The sequence below is a fragment of the Muntiacus reevesi genome, chromosome 4 (genome assembly GCF_963930625.1).
Source record: "Muntiacus reevesi chromosome 4, mMunRee1.1, whole genome shotgun sequence".
Classification (NCBI taxonomy): domain Eukaryota; kingdom Metazoa; phylum Chordata; class Mammalia; order Artiodactyla; family Cervidae; genus Muntiacus; species Muntiacus reevesi.
Window position 1 is genome coordinate 75,786,884 of NC_089252.1, and position 16,546 is coordinate 75,803,429.

A 16,546-nucleotide genomic window follows, 5' to 3' on the forward strand; every position below is an offset into this window, starting at 1 on the left:
TCCTTGATGGCTCAGCAGGTAAGGAATCCACCTGCAATGCAGGAGACACAGGAGATGCAGGTTTGATCCCTGAGGAGGGGAGATCCCCTGGAGAAGGAAATGGCAACCCACTTCAGTATTTTTGCCTGGAAAATTCCATGGACAGAGGGGCCTGGCAGGCTATAGTGTATAGGGTCGCAAAGAGTTGGACACGTCTGACTAAACAACTAAAGAAAAAAGAGAAAGGGAAGGGAAAAAAAAGTTGTATACTTTGGTTCTGTGTTATATAGCATGACTTTTAAAAATTTTTTAAATTGAGATATAGTTGATATATAGCATTATACTAGTTCTGAGTGTTTTACCTAATAATTCATTATTCATATTCATTATAAAATGATCACCACAATAAGTCTGGTTGACATCTGTCATCATACATAGCTAGGAAAATGTTTTTCTTGTGATGAGAACTTTTAAGATCTGCTCTTTAAGCAACTTTCAAAATGCAATACAGTACTATTAACTGTAATCACCATATGACTTTTTTAAAAGTTTTCATAAACTTAGAAATCATTTGCTGAAGTTTATTATGAAATAGATTTAACAGCTGCAGCCCTAAGGAGTGGGTGATGTGATTCTTTCATGGGACTCCCTGAGGTATTGTCATCTGGCCTGGTGCTTAAACTTCTGTGACCATTTTGCTGCAGCCTGTTTTACTTTCAACCTTCATTATGAGGACTGTTTTCTTATATTGAACCACATGACTATTTGGATACAGTGAAAGTGAAGTCTCTCAGTCAAGTCCGACTCTTTGCGACCCCATGGACTGTAGCCTACCAGGCTCCTCCGTCCTTGGGATTCTCCAGGCAAGAATACTGGAGTGGGTTGCCATAGCACCTTTATCCTGTGCTTGCAGAATCACATAGTACTTATGTGTTCTTCTGTATTTAAATTATAATTGTTGAAGATAATCAGATTTATAAGGAAAGTGTTTACACTTGGAGCTTTCCAGGAGTCAGGCAGGGGGGGTGAGCATGCGCCTCCCTCTGGGGCACACGGGTGATAACGGGCCTGTCTGCTCTGTTGGACCAGGTGGCAAAGGAGCTGGGGTATCGCCCACCGCTGCAGCCAGCTACACAGTTTAGGCCGCCTAGCCCAGCAGAACTTGGAAACCCTTAAAAATGCGAAAGGTAAACAATTTCCATTCACTTCCGAAATCCATATCCCTTAACAGCTATACAAATCTGTAAATTCTAGAGGAAAACTGTTGAAAGTCTTTGTAGATGTGACTTGATCTCAGCTGAATTGTTAAGTCTGTTCCTTTGAATGAAACAATAACTTCTACCAAGTTTACTCCTGAATTGATACATGAAATGTAAGTAATTATTTGCACAGTGCTAAAAAAATGAAGCCTCTCTGGACAGTGACCAAAGGGTTTGTGTTTTATCATCAGGATGTACAATAATATTTACAGACCGGTCCGGGATGAGTGCAGTGGGCCATGTGATGCTAGGAACAATGGATGTCCATCACCACTGGACAAAAGTAAGAAAAAGCTTAAAAGCAAAACAAACAAACAAAAAGATTTGTCTTCCACATACTTTTGTTTCAGAAAACTGCTAATATGTCAACAAACTAAAAAAAAAACTTTGAATCATAGTTTCAGCTGTTTGCAGAGCAGATGCTTTATATTTAGTAGTTTAAATTCTTAGATAACTGATTTTTAAGTCCATTTTATTTGGAAAATTTTACAGTCTTTTCTAAAGCACAGCCTAAAGGCCTGCATTCTATTGGGTTTTTTGGTTTTCTTTTTAATGGATGTACTGTGTATAATTGACACAATAGACTGTGCATATTTGGTGGGTATAGTTTGATGAGATATGACATATGTAAATACCTGTGAAACCATTACTATAATCAAGAGAGTGAACACATCCATTACCCACAAAATTATGTGCATGTCCCTGTGTAAACCCTCTTGTCCATCCCACCACCCCCTCCCAAAGCAGCCACTGGTCTGCTTTCTGTCACTGTAGATTAGTTTATATTTCTAGCCTTGTATCTGAGTAGAATCACAGTATGTTGGGAAGGATCTGATTTCTTTCAGTTGGCATAATTATTTTGAAATTCATTCATGCTATTGCATGTATCAAGAATTAATTTTTTTATTTCCCTGAAGTATTCTGTCCTGTGGATATATACCAGTTTGTTTTTCCATTCACTTATTGATGGATATTGGGTTATGTCAGCTTTTGACCACTTAAAAATAAAGCTGCTATAAACATTTACCTACAAAGTTTAAATGAACATATACTTCCTTTTCTATTGAGTAAATACCTGAAAGTGGAATGGCCAGATGTGTTAGGGTATTTTAACTTTTCAAGTTACTGCCAGTACATCCTTTGGTGACCCTTTTATTTATTTATTTATTTAAATCTCACTGCGTGACACGTAGGATCTTAGTTCTCTGACCAGGGATCGAACCCATGCCCCCTACATTAGAAGCATGGAGTCCCAGCAACTGGACCAGCAGGGAAGTCCCTGCTGTGGTCATCTTTTTATTTTTAGCCATCCTAAGAGGTGTGTGGTTTTATTTCTTTGTGGGTTTTTACATTTCTCTAATGATGAATGGCAGTGAGCACCTTTTCATGTATGTATTTGCCATCCATATGTCTTCTGTGAAATATCTGTTCATATCAAATATCTGATAGAAGATATTTACAAACCACCTATCTGACAAAGTCTAACCCTAACCCTTTGTATCTAAATATATAAAGAACTCTCAAAACTCAATAGATTAAAAATAAATAAATAAACAATAGTTCAGTTAGAAAATGGGCCAAAGACATGAACACACATGTCACAGAAGAGGACATACAGATGACAAATAAGCTCATAAAAAACCATAGAGAAATGCAAATTAAAACTACAATGAAAAAAAAAAAAAAACTACAATGAGATACCACTGCACACCTGTCAGAATGGCCAAAATGAAAAATAATGACCGCCACATGCTGGCAAGGATGCAGAGAAACCGGATCCCTCGTCCATTCCTGTTGAGCATGTGAAATGGCACGGGCACTCTGGAAACGAGTCCGGCAGTTTCTTACAATACTAATAAACACATGCTTACCATGTGGTTTGGCAGCTGCCCTCTTCCTCTTAGGCATTTATACTAGAGAAATGAAAAGGTATGTTCACACAAAAACTATACATAAATGTTTATGATAGCAAACACAAACTGCAGCACATCCATGCAATAGAATGTCAATCAGCAATAAGGAATGAACTGCTGATACAGTCAAGATCTTGGGTGGATCTCAGGGGCATTGTGCGATATGAAAAAAGTCAATCTCACAAGATTACATGCTGTATGATGCCATTTATATAGCATTCTTCAAACAGTAAGATTAAAGAACAGATCAGTGGTGGCCAGGGGTCAGGAGTTGGGGGGAGCAGAGGTGTTGGTGGCTATGGAAGTGTAGCAGAGGGGATTCTCATGATGCATCTGAGTTTGCACATGCTTTTTTCTTCTCCTGAAACTTTCCCACATGCAACTGACCTTCTCTGCTCTTCTTTGTTTATTAATTGAAATACAGTTGATTTACAACATTGTGTTAGTTTCTGGCATAAAGTGGTTCAGTTATATATACATATATGTATTCTTTTTCATACTCTTTCTCATTATGGTTTATTACAGGATACTGAATACAGTTCCCTGTGCTAAACAGGACTTTGTTGATATTTTATGTAGCAGTTTATCATACTAACCCCAAGCTGCTAATTTATCCTCCCTTACCTCCTTTTCCTTAGACAAACTCAAGTTTGTCTTCTATGTCTTGAGAGTCTGTTTCTGCTTCATAAATAAGTTTATTTCCATCATATTATTGATCCCACATATAAGTGATACCATATGGTATTTGTGTGACTTACTTCACTTAGTATAATCATCTCTAGCTCCATCCTTGTTCCTGCCAATGGCATTATTTCATTTTTTACTGTGGCCAAATAATATCCCATTGTGTATATACATATATATATACATACACACCACATCTTCTTTATTCATTCATCTGTCAGTATAGACATTTAGGTTGTTTCTATATCTTGTCTGTCATAAGTAGTGCTGCTATGAAGACTAGGGTACATGTATCTTTTTTTATAGTTTTTGAAGGAATTTCCATGATGTTTGCCATAGTGGCTGTACCAAGTTACATCCCCACCAACAGTGTAAGAGGGTTCCCTTTTCTGCACACCCTCTCCAGCACTTGTTATTTGTAGACTTTCTGATGGTGGCCATTCTGGCCTGTGTGAGGTGATATCTCATTGTAATAGTGAGGATTTGCATTTCTCCAGTAATTAGCAACACATCTAACCTTCTCTAAATCCTCTTTATCTTTTATTGGTCACATCAGATGTCCTTAGGAACCTTTGCTTGACTCTCCTGTCCCTTCACCCTAATGTTGCATTTGTTATGCTGAATTCTGATTCCTGTTTTGTTTCCCTGCACCCTGACCATGAGCCCCTGGCAAATGGGCACAAACTCTTAATCTCTACACTCCAAGGGCCTATTTTGGTGCTTTAATTCATTTACAGATGCTTCATAAGTGAATTTAGTTAAACTAAAGTAAATTCTGAAGAAACAGACTTGGAGTTGAAATACATAGAATTTATTTCATTATACCTTCAGTATACCATTTAATTTGTCTAAACTAAGATTTCTACTTGAATATTTGCATATTAGTACTTAGGATTTATTTTTATTTGGAACATATTTCTTTTCTTTTGTAATCCCTTCAGTTCCTATCTAAAAGTCCCTAAGATTTACAGTGGTTTGTTTTGAATATTAATATTTCCAGCATTCCATAGTCTTTTTCTTATCACTTACTTGAACTTTCCCTAGAGGAAAAAAATTTTCCTGTTAGAATTTCTCATACCATTGATTGGAGTCCTAAATTTGGACTCTTAAAGTAACAAAACTAAATATTCCTTCCTTTTCCTTTTTTAAATACTGTAGCTTTTTGAAAGATTACCAAGTTATTTTGACCTGCAGAGGAGACTGACACATTTGGAGGACCAAATAAGCTATCTTCTTGGTGGCATCCAAGTTGTTTATATTGAAGAATTACAGCCAGTGTTGACACTTGAAGAATATTACTCTCTTCTTGACGTGTTCTATAATAGACTCTTGAAAAGTCGAATACCTTTTCACCCTCGAAGTCTGCGTGGTTTACAAATGATCCTTAACAGGTTTGTATCTAAAACAATTATTTCATTCATTTACTCACACCAGTTGTAAATGTATTGCATGAAATTGTTTTGTATTTCCGTGTGTGATTCTTAGAAGTTAAAGAAAGGAATGTTACTGCCTCCATTGGCAACACTTTTTACACATGAGAAAAGTCAACATGAGAGGATTAGAAAGATTGAGTTTCTCAAACATTCTGGAAATACATTGCCACTTCGAGGGCAAATCAGTACTGTGCAAAACTCTATAGGATTAAACTAATGTGAAATCAACAGTGTGCATTTCAGGCACTGTGCTTGGAACTTAAATGCATTCTCTCTCTTGAGCTCTCAGAACCTCACCATAGAGTATGTTTCTGCCCCCATCTTACAGATGAGGAAGGTCACAGGAAGTATATGGTCATCCTGATAAAATGTGTCTCTTTGGGGTGCTGTACCTTTAAAGTGGATTTTCTTAATGAATTCCTTTTCCATTAATCAAACTAATAAAACCATTCCTTCAGGGATGGAACAGGGGATTGAGAGATGGCTGATTTTTCCTTTTATGTATACTTTATTACAGTGACAGATATGCCCCAAGCTTGCATGAACTCGGGCATTTTAACATCCCAATCCTTTGTGATCCAGCAAACCTCCAGTGGTTTATTCTCACCAAGGCCCAACAGGCAAGAGAGAACACGAAGAGAAAAGAAGAGTGAGTACTCTTAGCCCTCTTCCTGCCTTACCATTCTAATCTAGTCAAATGTTAAGAGTATTCAGGTATTCAGAACGGTGGGGCGGAGGGATAAGTTAGGAGGCTGGAGTTAGCGTGTACATTAGTATACATACAAAACAGATCGTTAACACACACCTTCTGTGCAGCACGGGGAACTCTGCTCAACACTCAGTAACAACCTGTATGGGAAAAGAACCCAGAAAAGAACCAGGTGTATGTGTGTCAAACTGAACCACCTTGTGTGACAGAAAAGAAACACATCGTGTATAGTGTAAACAAACTATACTCCAGTAGAAAATATGAATTCCATGATAAGAGAAAATACAAATGCCTATTCTCGACCCCTCTATCCTCATGGGCTATGCTGGTGTCACATCTGAGGGGCCTGAGCAGGTACGGGTCCCAAGGGTGGACTATCTCCTGGCTGAGGGAGGTGGGAGGATGTGTAAGTAAATAAGCCCTTCCCAGGATCCGGAGGGCCTAGTCCTCTGTGCGTGGGACCTCAATCTTCAGATCCAGGCTGGCCCTCCTCCACCCACACGAAGCCTCCTGTCGCCCACAAATGTGGACGGCTCTGAGCTGGAGGAGCTTTGCAAAGTCACCCTGTCTCCATGTCGCCTGGTGCTGGGGTTTCCACTTCGAAGCTCCTTCCTTAGAGTCGCTCCACCTACATGACAGCAGCCTCAGCATCAGCAATTTGCTGGGGTTAAGATTTGTTTGGAGGGTGATAGGTAAGGCGAAAAAAGTAATGGGACACAAGCCCTTCCGTGTTGGTTCAGGCACTTTCCACTCCAATTTAGAACCTAGGAACACAACTTCTAGGGCTCTGGTTGCCCAAGGAAGCAGAATTGGGCATGAAAAATTGCTGCCGCCTTGTGTGGCCACTTCTCATAACAACAGCTCCCAACCAGAGCTGATGGACACTTAATATTCACAAGGCCTGCAGGGCTGTAAATGACACCTGCCTTCAAGAAATGTCCTTGCAGTAGGTAGTTGAAAGAGATATCAAAACAGGGCAGACTTTCAAGAAGCCAGTCTCAAACTGTTTTAAGAAAAACAGTACATGAAAAGATGCTGAACGTCGTGAAATAGTAGAAAAAAGCAACTCAAACCTATAACAAGCTATCTACTTGCACCTGTCAGAATGGCCATCATCAAAAAATCTACAAACCATAAATGCTGGAAAGAATGTGGAGTAAAAGGAAACCTCCTCCACCATGGATGGGAATGGAAATTGGTAACAGCCGCTGTGGAGAACAGTATGGAGGTTCTTTAAAAAGTAAAACTAGAGCTAGCATATGATCCAGCAATGCCACTCCTGGAATCACCTGGAAAAAACCTATGTATCCAGAGAAAACCGTTCTTCGAAAAGGAATGAATGCACCCCAGCGTTCATTGCAGCACTGTCTACAATAGCCAAAACACAGAAGCCACCAAAATGTCCCATCAATAGAGGAATGGGTAAAGATGCAGTACATGTAGCAATGGAATATTACTCAGGCATAAAAGACAATGAAATAATGCCATCTGCAGCAACATGGATGACCTAGAGATGATCAGAGAAAGTGAAGGAAGTCAGAGAGACAAACACAAGTATCACAGGCTGTCACTTACAGGTGGAATCTAAAAATTGATACCAAAAAATTAATTTACAAAACAGACTCATAGACCTAGAATATATAAAGTTATAGTAAAAGGGGAAAGGTAAGGGAGAGGATTAAGGTTAGGATTAAGATATACACACTAATTTATATAATCAACAAGGACCTAATGTGAAGCAAAATACTCAGCACTCTTTGTCATAAGCTATATGGAGAAATAATCCAAAAAAGAGTAGATACAAGTGTATGTATAACTCAGTTTAGTTGCCCTATAGCTACTGCAAACACAACGTTGTAAATCAAGTATACTCCAAAAAATTTTTTTAAGAAATCGGAATTTCCTGGTGGCCCACTGGCTGAGACTGTGTGCCCTCAATGCAGAGGGCCCAGGTTCGATCCCTGGTTGGAGAACAAGATCCCACATGCTGCAGCTGAGACCCAGTGCAGTCAAATAAGTAAATATTTAAAAAAACAAAAATGGGACCATTTTCAGTGTTGAGAGTAGAAAATAACAGCCCAATATACAAAATGGTTTTTAGATTTTATGTTGTTTTATTTGGTTATAGCCTGTAGCAATCATATGTTTTGTTTTTGACATAACAGGTTGAAGGTCATTGAAAACAAATTGATGCAGGCTTCCACAAAGAAATTCTCTCTGGGAAAGTTTTACAAGGAGCCCAGCGTTTCTAGTATACAAATGGTGGATTGTTGTAAGAGACTTCTGGAACAATCGCTGCCTTACCTACAAGGGATGCACCTCTGTGTCTCACATTTCTACTCTGTCATGCAGGATGGAGACCTTTGTATTCCTTGGAATTGGAAGAATGGGGAAGCCATTAAGTAACACAGAAATCTATATTATTTTTTAAAGAGAAAAGAAACTATTATACTTATTTAAAATCCACAACTTGATGTAACAGTATTATTTACATGTTACAGGAACAGAGTTTCTAATTGCTGCTTTGGAAGTAGACTTTTTAAATTAATTTCTATTAGGAAACTTGTTTTTAAAAGGTTTTATCTGCCAATGCTTTCTTATCCCCCCCAGATAGTGTTTATCTAATTGGCAGGACTGGCAGAAAAGATGATAGAAAGAACATATTTGTAGTGCTATTAAAATGGAGGATTCTACTGGGTGAAAGAGATATATTTTTTTTTCTTTTTTTTTATGTGAGTGAACACTGGTAAGTATAAGCAGGTCTCATTCAGTATAGCTCTGAAGTCTTGGAACTCATTTCCACATGCAGCAATTCAACATGCAGCTTTATGGTTATATCACATGGTATCAATACACATACCTGTACTTTGCAGCCAATTATGCACCGTCTGAGTCCAAAACAGGTGACATGGGTAGCACAAATTCATGAACCAAATTTTGCCTAAAGACAGAGTAGATGGGAAAAAGCCATTGAATGAATATATGATATTGACATTATCAGAAGCCATCTGCAACCATTTGTGAAAGCACATCCAATGACAGGATTTAAAGTTTTCAATAGGTACATGTATATGTGTGACTGAGTCCCTTCACCGTTCACCTGAAACTATCACAACACTGTTTGTTAAGCGGCTTTACCCCAGTACAAAATACAAAGTTTGTTAAAAATAAAGTTTTCCTACCTGTTAAGATACTCTGTCGGTAGCCTGTAACCAAGAGACAGTGAATTTTTTTGACTCATTGAATGAGGTGATTGATTTGTTTTCATGGACAAACACTATCCAGAAAAATCCTTGTTTCTCAAAGAGTACCACCATGTAGGGTCCAGTTTAAAATGATTCAGACCACTCAGGATCTGTCACCCCTCTCAACCCTGGTCTTCCAGTGATTAGAACACAGATTAAAACACCTGAGTCACCTCAGGTGACTCAGTTGTGTGGACTTCGCTGAACCCATAACCCAGCCCCAAGCTCTGTAGACACAGGCTCCTCTGCAGATATTTCCCTTAGGATAATATTTTTTTACCAGATCCCAAACCTCTTCTGCTTATTTCTCAAAAGGACAAGGTGAATCCAGGTCTGTAACACCCATTTTTGAGGTTCTTACTGCTGAAGAAATAAAGGAAATTTTCCCTAGAATATTAGAAAGGCAAAGAGATGTTAAAATTGATTCTAGAAGCATGTTTTAAATTTATCTAAAATTGATTATTTGAACGGTTAAAGTACAAATGTGTGTTTGAATAAGTATTGATTTGTATTTAGTATAGTTCGTGCATACCACCCCTTTTAACCTGTGCCTAACAACTGTACTTTTTTTTTTCTAATATAAAAATGTTGCTGCCTGTGAAATTTTCCAGAACCAAATAATGGGACTGAAACATGCTTCAGAGGTTACACAAGATTTACTGGAGGGACTTCAGTGGTGGTACAGTGCTTAGGACTCTGCTTTCACCACTGAGGGCACAGGTTCGATCCCTGGTTGGGGAGCTAAGATCTAGCAAACTGCATGGCCAAAAACAAAAACAAAAAAAATTGGAAAAATAAGTTTGGATTATGCCATTTCTAAGATTAACTAATACAGAATCCTCAGTAATATGTTTTGAATTGCACTTTGTCTCAGAATTGTTACATAATAAATAATACGTTAACCAGATCATCGCTTTCTCATTATTCATTAATGGTTTACAACTATTTCAACATAAAGGAATTTACAACAAAAAAAAAATCGTTGCCTGTTTATGCCTGTTTGACTTCTTCTCCCAATCTAACAAAGTTCTGGAAAATTCTCTCCCACCACAGAAAGCTAGGACAGGATCAGGCCCCTCTAGCGTTGAATCCTCAGCTCTCCAGAGGGACCTGAGCCTTGAGCTCGTCCAGGGGTGACCCTCTGCCCGGGCTATCCCACCAGGGAAGTGTTCATTCAGAGGCATGACTGTCCACAGGACAGGTCTTCCGAAGCCCTGCGTCTTCCTCTCCTCAAATCCTCCTCCTCCAGGCAGCCTCCCTGAGTCACGAGAGGGCTGTGGGCCTTGAGGCGTGGACAGGTGGGCAAGAGGGACCATGGCTGCCTCAGGAACCAGCTCACCTTTGGAAACTGCTAACCCTTGGCCTCAGTCTCCCCATCTGTGAAAGGAGGCCCAGGGCATGTTCTTGGAGCTCCTCCTCACCCTGAGTGAGGCTGACCCTGGAAAAGAGCCCTCCCTTGGATGGTTCTTGGCCACCAGCCCGGGCGCCTCCTGCTCCTTAGCAGTTGGAAGAGGAGGAGGAAGTGGAGCTGCCAGTGGCCAGACAGAGCAGACCTGAGTTGACACCAGGGGACCCTCTTCTCCCTACATCCCAGCTCTGCCACCTGGTTCTACTGGTCACTCCAAACCCTTCCCCGTTACAGAGCACTTTAGGGACTTTTTTTCTCTAAGCTGACATGTTTCATACGGGGAAACTGCAGGGTGAAGACTTGGCGCCAGGCCCTTCAGTCTGCAGCAGGCAGGAGAGGTGGGATTAGAACCCAGGCACCCCAAGGGCTGTGAGGCATCCGTGAGGGCGGGAGCACCCCCAGCTCTGGGAGCGTCCACCCCCAGGTCAGCACCAGGCGTTGGCAGGACCCCCACACGTCCAGCCATACGCTGGTCCTGTGAGGGTGGACAGCCTTGGGGTCAGTCGTGTCAGTCCTGGCCACAGTGGTGCACACAGGTCAGCGGGGGCCAGGGCTGACTTTACCCGGCCCGGGGCCCCGCCAGTGGCTACAAGTGTCCTTCTGGAAGCAACATCTGTATATAGCTCTGCCCCAAAGTCCAGCAGGGCAGCCCATGCCGGGGAAACCGGCTCAGCACAGGGCGTGGCCACGCTGGAGGCAGCCATTGGATTTCACCCTCAGTTTTCGGGAGGAGGTCAGTTTTTCTTTCTGTCACTACCTCAGGCACTGACCTAGACCAGGTGTCAGCAGGCACAAGGCAGGGTTGCCGGGGGAGCAGGACAAATAGCAGGAAGGCGTCAGAAGGTGTGACAGAGAGGCGCGATACCATCCATGTAGACGGCGGCCCTAGGAACTCACTTTATCTGCACCTCAAAGAGCAAGTAGGATGAACGAAGCGGGAAGCAAGGACAGGACTTGCACCCCTGGGAGAAAGCGGTCGAAGAGGAAAGGTTCCCTCACTCTGGGAAGCCGCTTCACTGGCAGGGAGATCAGTTGGGACTGCGAAGGAGTCTCAGAGGCTTAGAGGAGGGCAGAACAGCCGGCTTGTAGCAGGCAGGACAGAGAGACCCACCAGCAGGCAGTCCTGGCCACCGCGCTGCACTCCCCAACCCAAGTCACGCATCTACTGGTGCACATGGGGGTTGAGGTGCAGGAGCTCCGGCATCAGCAGACAGATGGGGTTTGCTGCCTGCTGACACTAGAAGGCGGTCTGGGCCACAATGTGGCGTGCACAGGACAGAGCCCGAGTCCGCCCTAGAAGCCTCACTGTTAACACGTGCGAAGAGAGGGGCGCGTCCCCGCCACATCAGCCTCACGCTGTGTGCTCACAGTGGACTCCGCTCTGCTGCTAGCAACTCTGGGAGCTCTCGAGCCGGCAGGCTGCCCACACGTGGAGGCGGGCCTGAAATCTGAGCCAGTTCCCTGGGGCTATTTCTCTTCGTCAGCACCGCGGCTGTGGGACATCTGAATGCATTCCCGGTGCTCCCATGCTGGGGCGCGTCCCACACTAGCAACAGCGGGCTTTGCGGGCGCACACCCAGAGGCGAGCAGGGTCCAGGCTTGTTCCATAGCTCCCACAGCAGGTCCGGTGCCAGATTTGAGCGGTTCTGCACCTGCAGCTTTGCGAACACAGTGCCTGAGAAACACCTGGGCCGACTGTCAGCGTTCCCATGAGTGAGAACGGGCAGTCCCATGAATGAGGCAGGGCTGAGGGCAGTGCCAACAACAGTGTAGCTTGTGAGCGCGCACAATGGGTGATGGGCGACACTGTGGGGACCCTTCCCAGGGGATACATCCCGCAGAGGAATATTCCGCAGCTCCTCTCTCAGTAGGCTCAGATGGTTAAAGAGTCTGCCTGCAGTGCAGGAGACGGGGGTTCGATCCCTGGGTCAGGAAGAAAGATCCTTGGAGAAGGGAATGGCAACCCACTCCAGTATTCTTGCCTGGGAAATTCCATGGAGGGAGGAGCCTGGTGGGCTACAGTCCATGGGGTTGCAAAGAGTCTGACTCACACACTGACTCCCAGCCCCACCTCCCTCACACCACAGCTTAGAACCAGACCTGGAGGCTTCTATCCTAACAAGTAAGAGGCAGATCCTGCTCCCAAACAGGTCCGTGACAACCACCGAGCAAAAAGGAGGCCCCACTCTACATCCAGGGCAGGCTCCGGTCATTGTACCACCAACCACAACCACACCTCCTATCCGGGGGATATAGGCTAGCACACACTGAGGAAAGATGCGATGCGCAGACATACTAAAAACAGCGCTCACACCAAAAAGACTCATGCAGGCTATGCAGGGACAGGCCCACATAAAAACAGCCCTTCAAGACCAGAGTAGATAACTGTTGCTCCTAAATTCAGAGAGACAAGAAGTAAGGAAAAGGAAGAAATTAAGAACCAAACTGACTAAAAGAACAAGAGAATGTCCCTGAAAGAACAAACGATGAAAGAGACCTCTCTGATCTCAGAGACCCTGGATGAAAAAGGAGGTCATAGAGATCCTCCTCTATGGAATTAAGGAACTAAGAAAAGCCATCAGTAGAAATGCAGATCACTGTAACAAGGAAATAGAAACTAGAAGCCCCTGCCTTCACAGCTGTGTGATCGTCACTCCACTCTGACTTGAGAACCACCCACAGATCTTTTTTTTTTTTTAATCATGTTGCTGAATCTCAGTTTCCTGACCAGGGATCGAACATGTACCCCCCGCTGTGGAAGTGTACAGTCCTAACCACTGGACCACCAGTGAACTGCTCCACCCACAGATCTCTATTTTTCCTTCCCCCATCTCATGTCCCCTAACGTACGTGTGTGTGCATGTGCACGCACACACACCAGCCTATAGTGCAGACCTTGGTGAAGTATGTGGTCTTGTTAACTGCAGGGCCCTTGCAGTTAGCCACTTGCTTGGAGAGGTGTGGGGATAAGGGTTACACTCACTGCTGGCTAACTTTCCAGATTAGAGACCCTGTGGACAGTCAGGGCAACCTGGACAGGAAATTTCTGTCAAGCTTTTGTCACATGAACACGGTCAGCAGAAGAGGCCCTGCCAGGTCATGAGGCAGAAGACCAAGCCATGCTATGCTCCAAGGGCTCTGGGTGGTTTGTCCACAGGATGTGTAACAGTTACTGTTCCCTGGGGACTCTGCTGGTGTAGATGGAGCCCTGGTCCCTGCCCCAGGCTGAGCTTGAACTTCTCTGGGCATCCCTGGGACACTTGCTGGGACTCCTGGGGGCTAGACAGAGTGAGGCTAAGGAGCTCCTGCAAAGTCAGAACTAGGGGCCTGGCCACAACAACTCTGCCTGAGAGGCCAGCGCCCCAACCATGACAACGAGGTCTTTGTCAGGGCCATCCATCCGGGACCCCGAAGAGTGTACACGGGTCATCCCCCTCCCAACCCTGTGGGGCTCATGGCCCCTGCCCTCTGCCACGCTCGGCCATGCCCTTGGCACCAGCTGACCCCACCCGAGGCCTGACCTCCGGGCCCTCCGTGTCCTGGGGGCCTCACCCAGTCCTGGCTTCTGGGGACACAGTCACAGACTGTGCAGTTGAGCAGACCTGCAGACGTCACGCAGGGAGGGAAACTGAGGGCAAGAGGGGTGGGGTTCTGGCAGTGTCAGAGGGACATTGGCCAGACGATCAAGGCTGGGTTCCAGGCCTTTATTCTCCAGCCCAGAGAACTGGGGTTTCCTGGAGTCCTCAGGCTGGGATAAGGTGTTTCAGAACCTCCACTTGCCACCTCCTGCCCAGCATGATCACATCAGGAGGCAGGAGTCACTCCACTCCTAGGAGGGCCAAGAGGCTGCCCAATGTCCCACCAGAGCATCGCCCAGCCCCTATTCCAGCCAGGGAGGCTCTCTGCCCAAAGTATCCCTGGCCCCAGGCTGCCCCCCACCCCCACCCAGATCCAGTTCTGCCCCTTCCTGATCAGAGCCCAGGCTGGTCCTCAATGCAGCCCTGAAGCCGGGGTGGCCCTAGATTGTGCCCAAAGACACCAGGCCTTTGAGTCCCACTCAGCCCGGCTTGTTCCTATCTCAGCCAAGGCCGGGATCCTCAGGCTCTGGCTGGGAACTAGGCATATTACTCTGCTGCTGACAGCAGAACCAAATTCTTGAATCCCAAAGAGTTAAAAATACCAAGATGTCTTGAGAGGTAAAGGGAGTTCTTAAAAAAAAAATTATGTGTCAAAATCTAAGTTAAATTTATATGGGGTTTGAAAGCACCGGGCATATTCCTGTAAGAACTCTTGCCAAGGGTCCTGAGTGCTTCTAGGGGAGGCAGGCCGGTCTTTTACGGCGTGAAGGCGTACTGGTGCCAGGCGACAGGTTCAGCAAGGTGCTTAGAGGGCGTGGTCAGGCGTATTCGCTCAGGCTCAAAAGGAAAATCGGTTATTCCCAGAAAGGATGTTTTTCAGCTTGCAGGTGAAGCCCCAGGGGGCAGAAGGGCTGGGAGGGAAGGCAGAGGCTTGCGGCAGAAGGGCTGGCCCAAGGGGGCTGAACGGTGGCAGAGCGCCTCCTGGCGGTGAGATGGTGACAGGAACTGCAGAGAACGGCAAAGGGCTCGGGGCTCCATCTTTGGCCGGGAGATAGGGCGGCGGAGCTGGGAAGGAGTTTCGGGAACCAACGTCTTTCAGGGCAGCTTTAGGAGCGGGTGGAGGGGAGGCGTTCTGCGCAAGTGTGCTGACCGCGTCCTGGGTGCTGGGAGGAGCACCCTGCACGGCCCCGCGCTGAGATCTGGGTCCCTCTTCCGGCTTCTGGAGAGGAGCTGGCGACGTTGCGGGTGCGTCTGTCTTCTGGGGGTAGGTGATTTCTCCAGTTACCTCGTTTATCCAGAAAAATGTATCTAGAGTTTTCTTCCCGTGTCCAAATCGACTCTTTGACATAGCTACAAGGGAGAAAATGGAGACAACACAGGAGCGTCCTCAGTCTTCCACGCTGAGGATGGAGGGCTCCACCCACTGCATCAAAGGGAACCATCGGCCACTGGGCTTCTATAAACCACCTGTGCTAGCCCTCTGTCATCCAAGATGCTCCAGAAATCTTCCCAGGACCAAGAATAGACCTACCTGGCGGCTCCAATAAATTCTAGAAATTTTTTGGTTTTTTTGGTAGTACCCGTGGGTCTTATGGGATCTTAATCCCCAGACCGAGGATTGAACTCCTGCCTAGCAATGAAAGCACAGAGCCCTAACCACTGGACCACAGGGACTTTCCTAGGTTGTTTTGTTTCTTAATTATCTTTTCAAATTTTAACATTTTAACGGAGTATACGAAAAAGTATACTTTAGGGGCTTTCCTGGTCCAGTGGTTAAGAATCCGCCTGCCAATTCAGGGGACACAGTTTCAATCCTTGGTCCTGGAAGATCCCATATGCTGCAGGGCAACTAAACCTGCAAGCCACAGCTACTGAGCTTGTGCTCTGCACCAAGAGAAGTCACAGCAATGAGAAGCCCATGCACTGCAATGAAGAGTAGCGCCCAGTCACCACAACTGGAGAAAGCCCACAGCAATGAAGACCCAGTGCAGTCAAAAATAAATCAGTAAAAATAAATCTTTTTTTTTAAGTATACTTTATATCTTTATCTAGTTCAGATACACTTGTGTGTGTATGTGTTTGTGTGAATGCATGTGCTTGTGTGTGAATGAATACTAACAGTTTCATGAAATGTCAGTGGTTGTGTGACATGGTCTCTGATATTTTCCGTGCAACTGAGTTCCCATAATCTTTAAGAAAATGCTCGTTGCCATTCCTGAAACTCATTTTATAAAGGAAGCAACAATGATTAAAGAATGACAGCTTCAAAAACACTCGTAGATTAACAGGAAAATGGAGAATGCTGGACCTTCTACAAAGACGCCAAAAAATATCACTC

General features: G+C 44.6%; 1 protein-coding gene across 5 annotated transcripts in view; it reads left to right on the forward strand.

The window, feature by feature from the left end:
• Positions 1-10,129, forward strand: part of TCAIM (T cell activation inhibitor, mitochondrial) — a 36,235-nt gene extending 26,106 nt beyond the window's left edge. For all 5 annotated transcript variants that reach the window (XM_065933149.1, XM_065933147.1, XM_065933146.1 and 2 more), the window contains exons 7-11: positions 1,069-1,166; positions 1,430-1,521; positions 4,994-5,226; positions 5,786-5,917; positions 8,143-10,129. In XM_065933149.1, the coding sequence (XP_065789221.1) occupies positions 1,069-1,166; positions 1,430-1,521; positions 4,994-5,226; positions 5,786-5,917; positions 8,143-8,383 (796 nt within the window). In that variant the 3' untranslated portion in view covers positions 8,384-10,129. The remainder of the gene's footprint in view (positions 1-1,068; positions 1,167-1,429; positions 1,522-4,993; positions 5,227-5,785; positions 5,918-8,142) is intronic.
• The last annotated feature ends 6,417 nt before the right edge of the window (positions 10,130-16,546 follow it).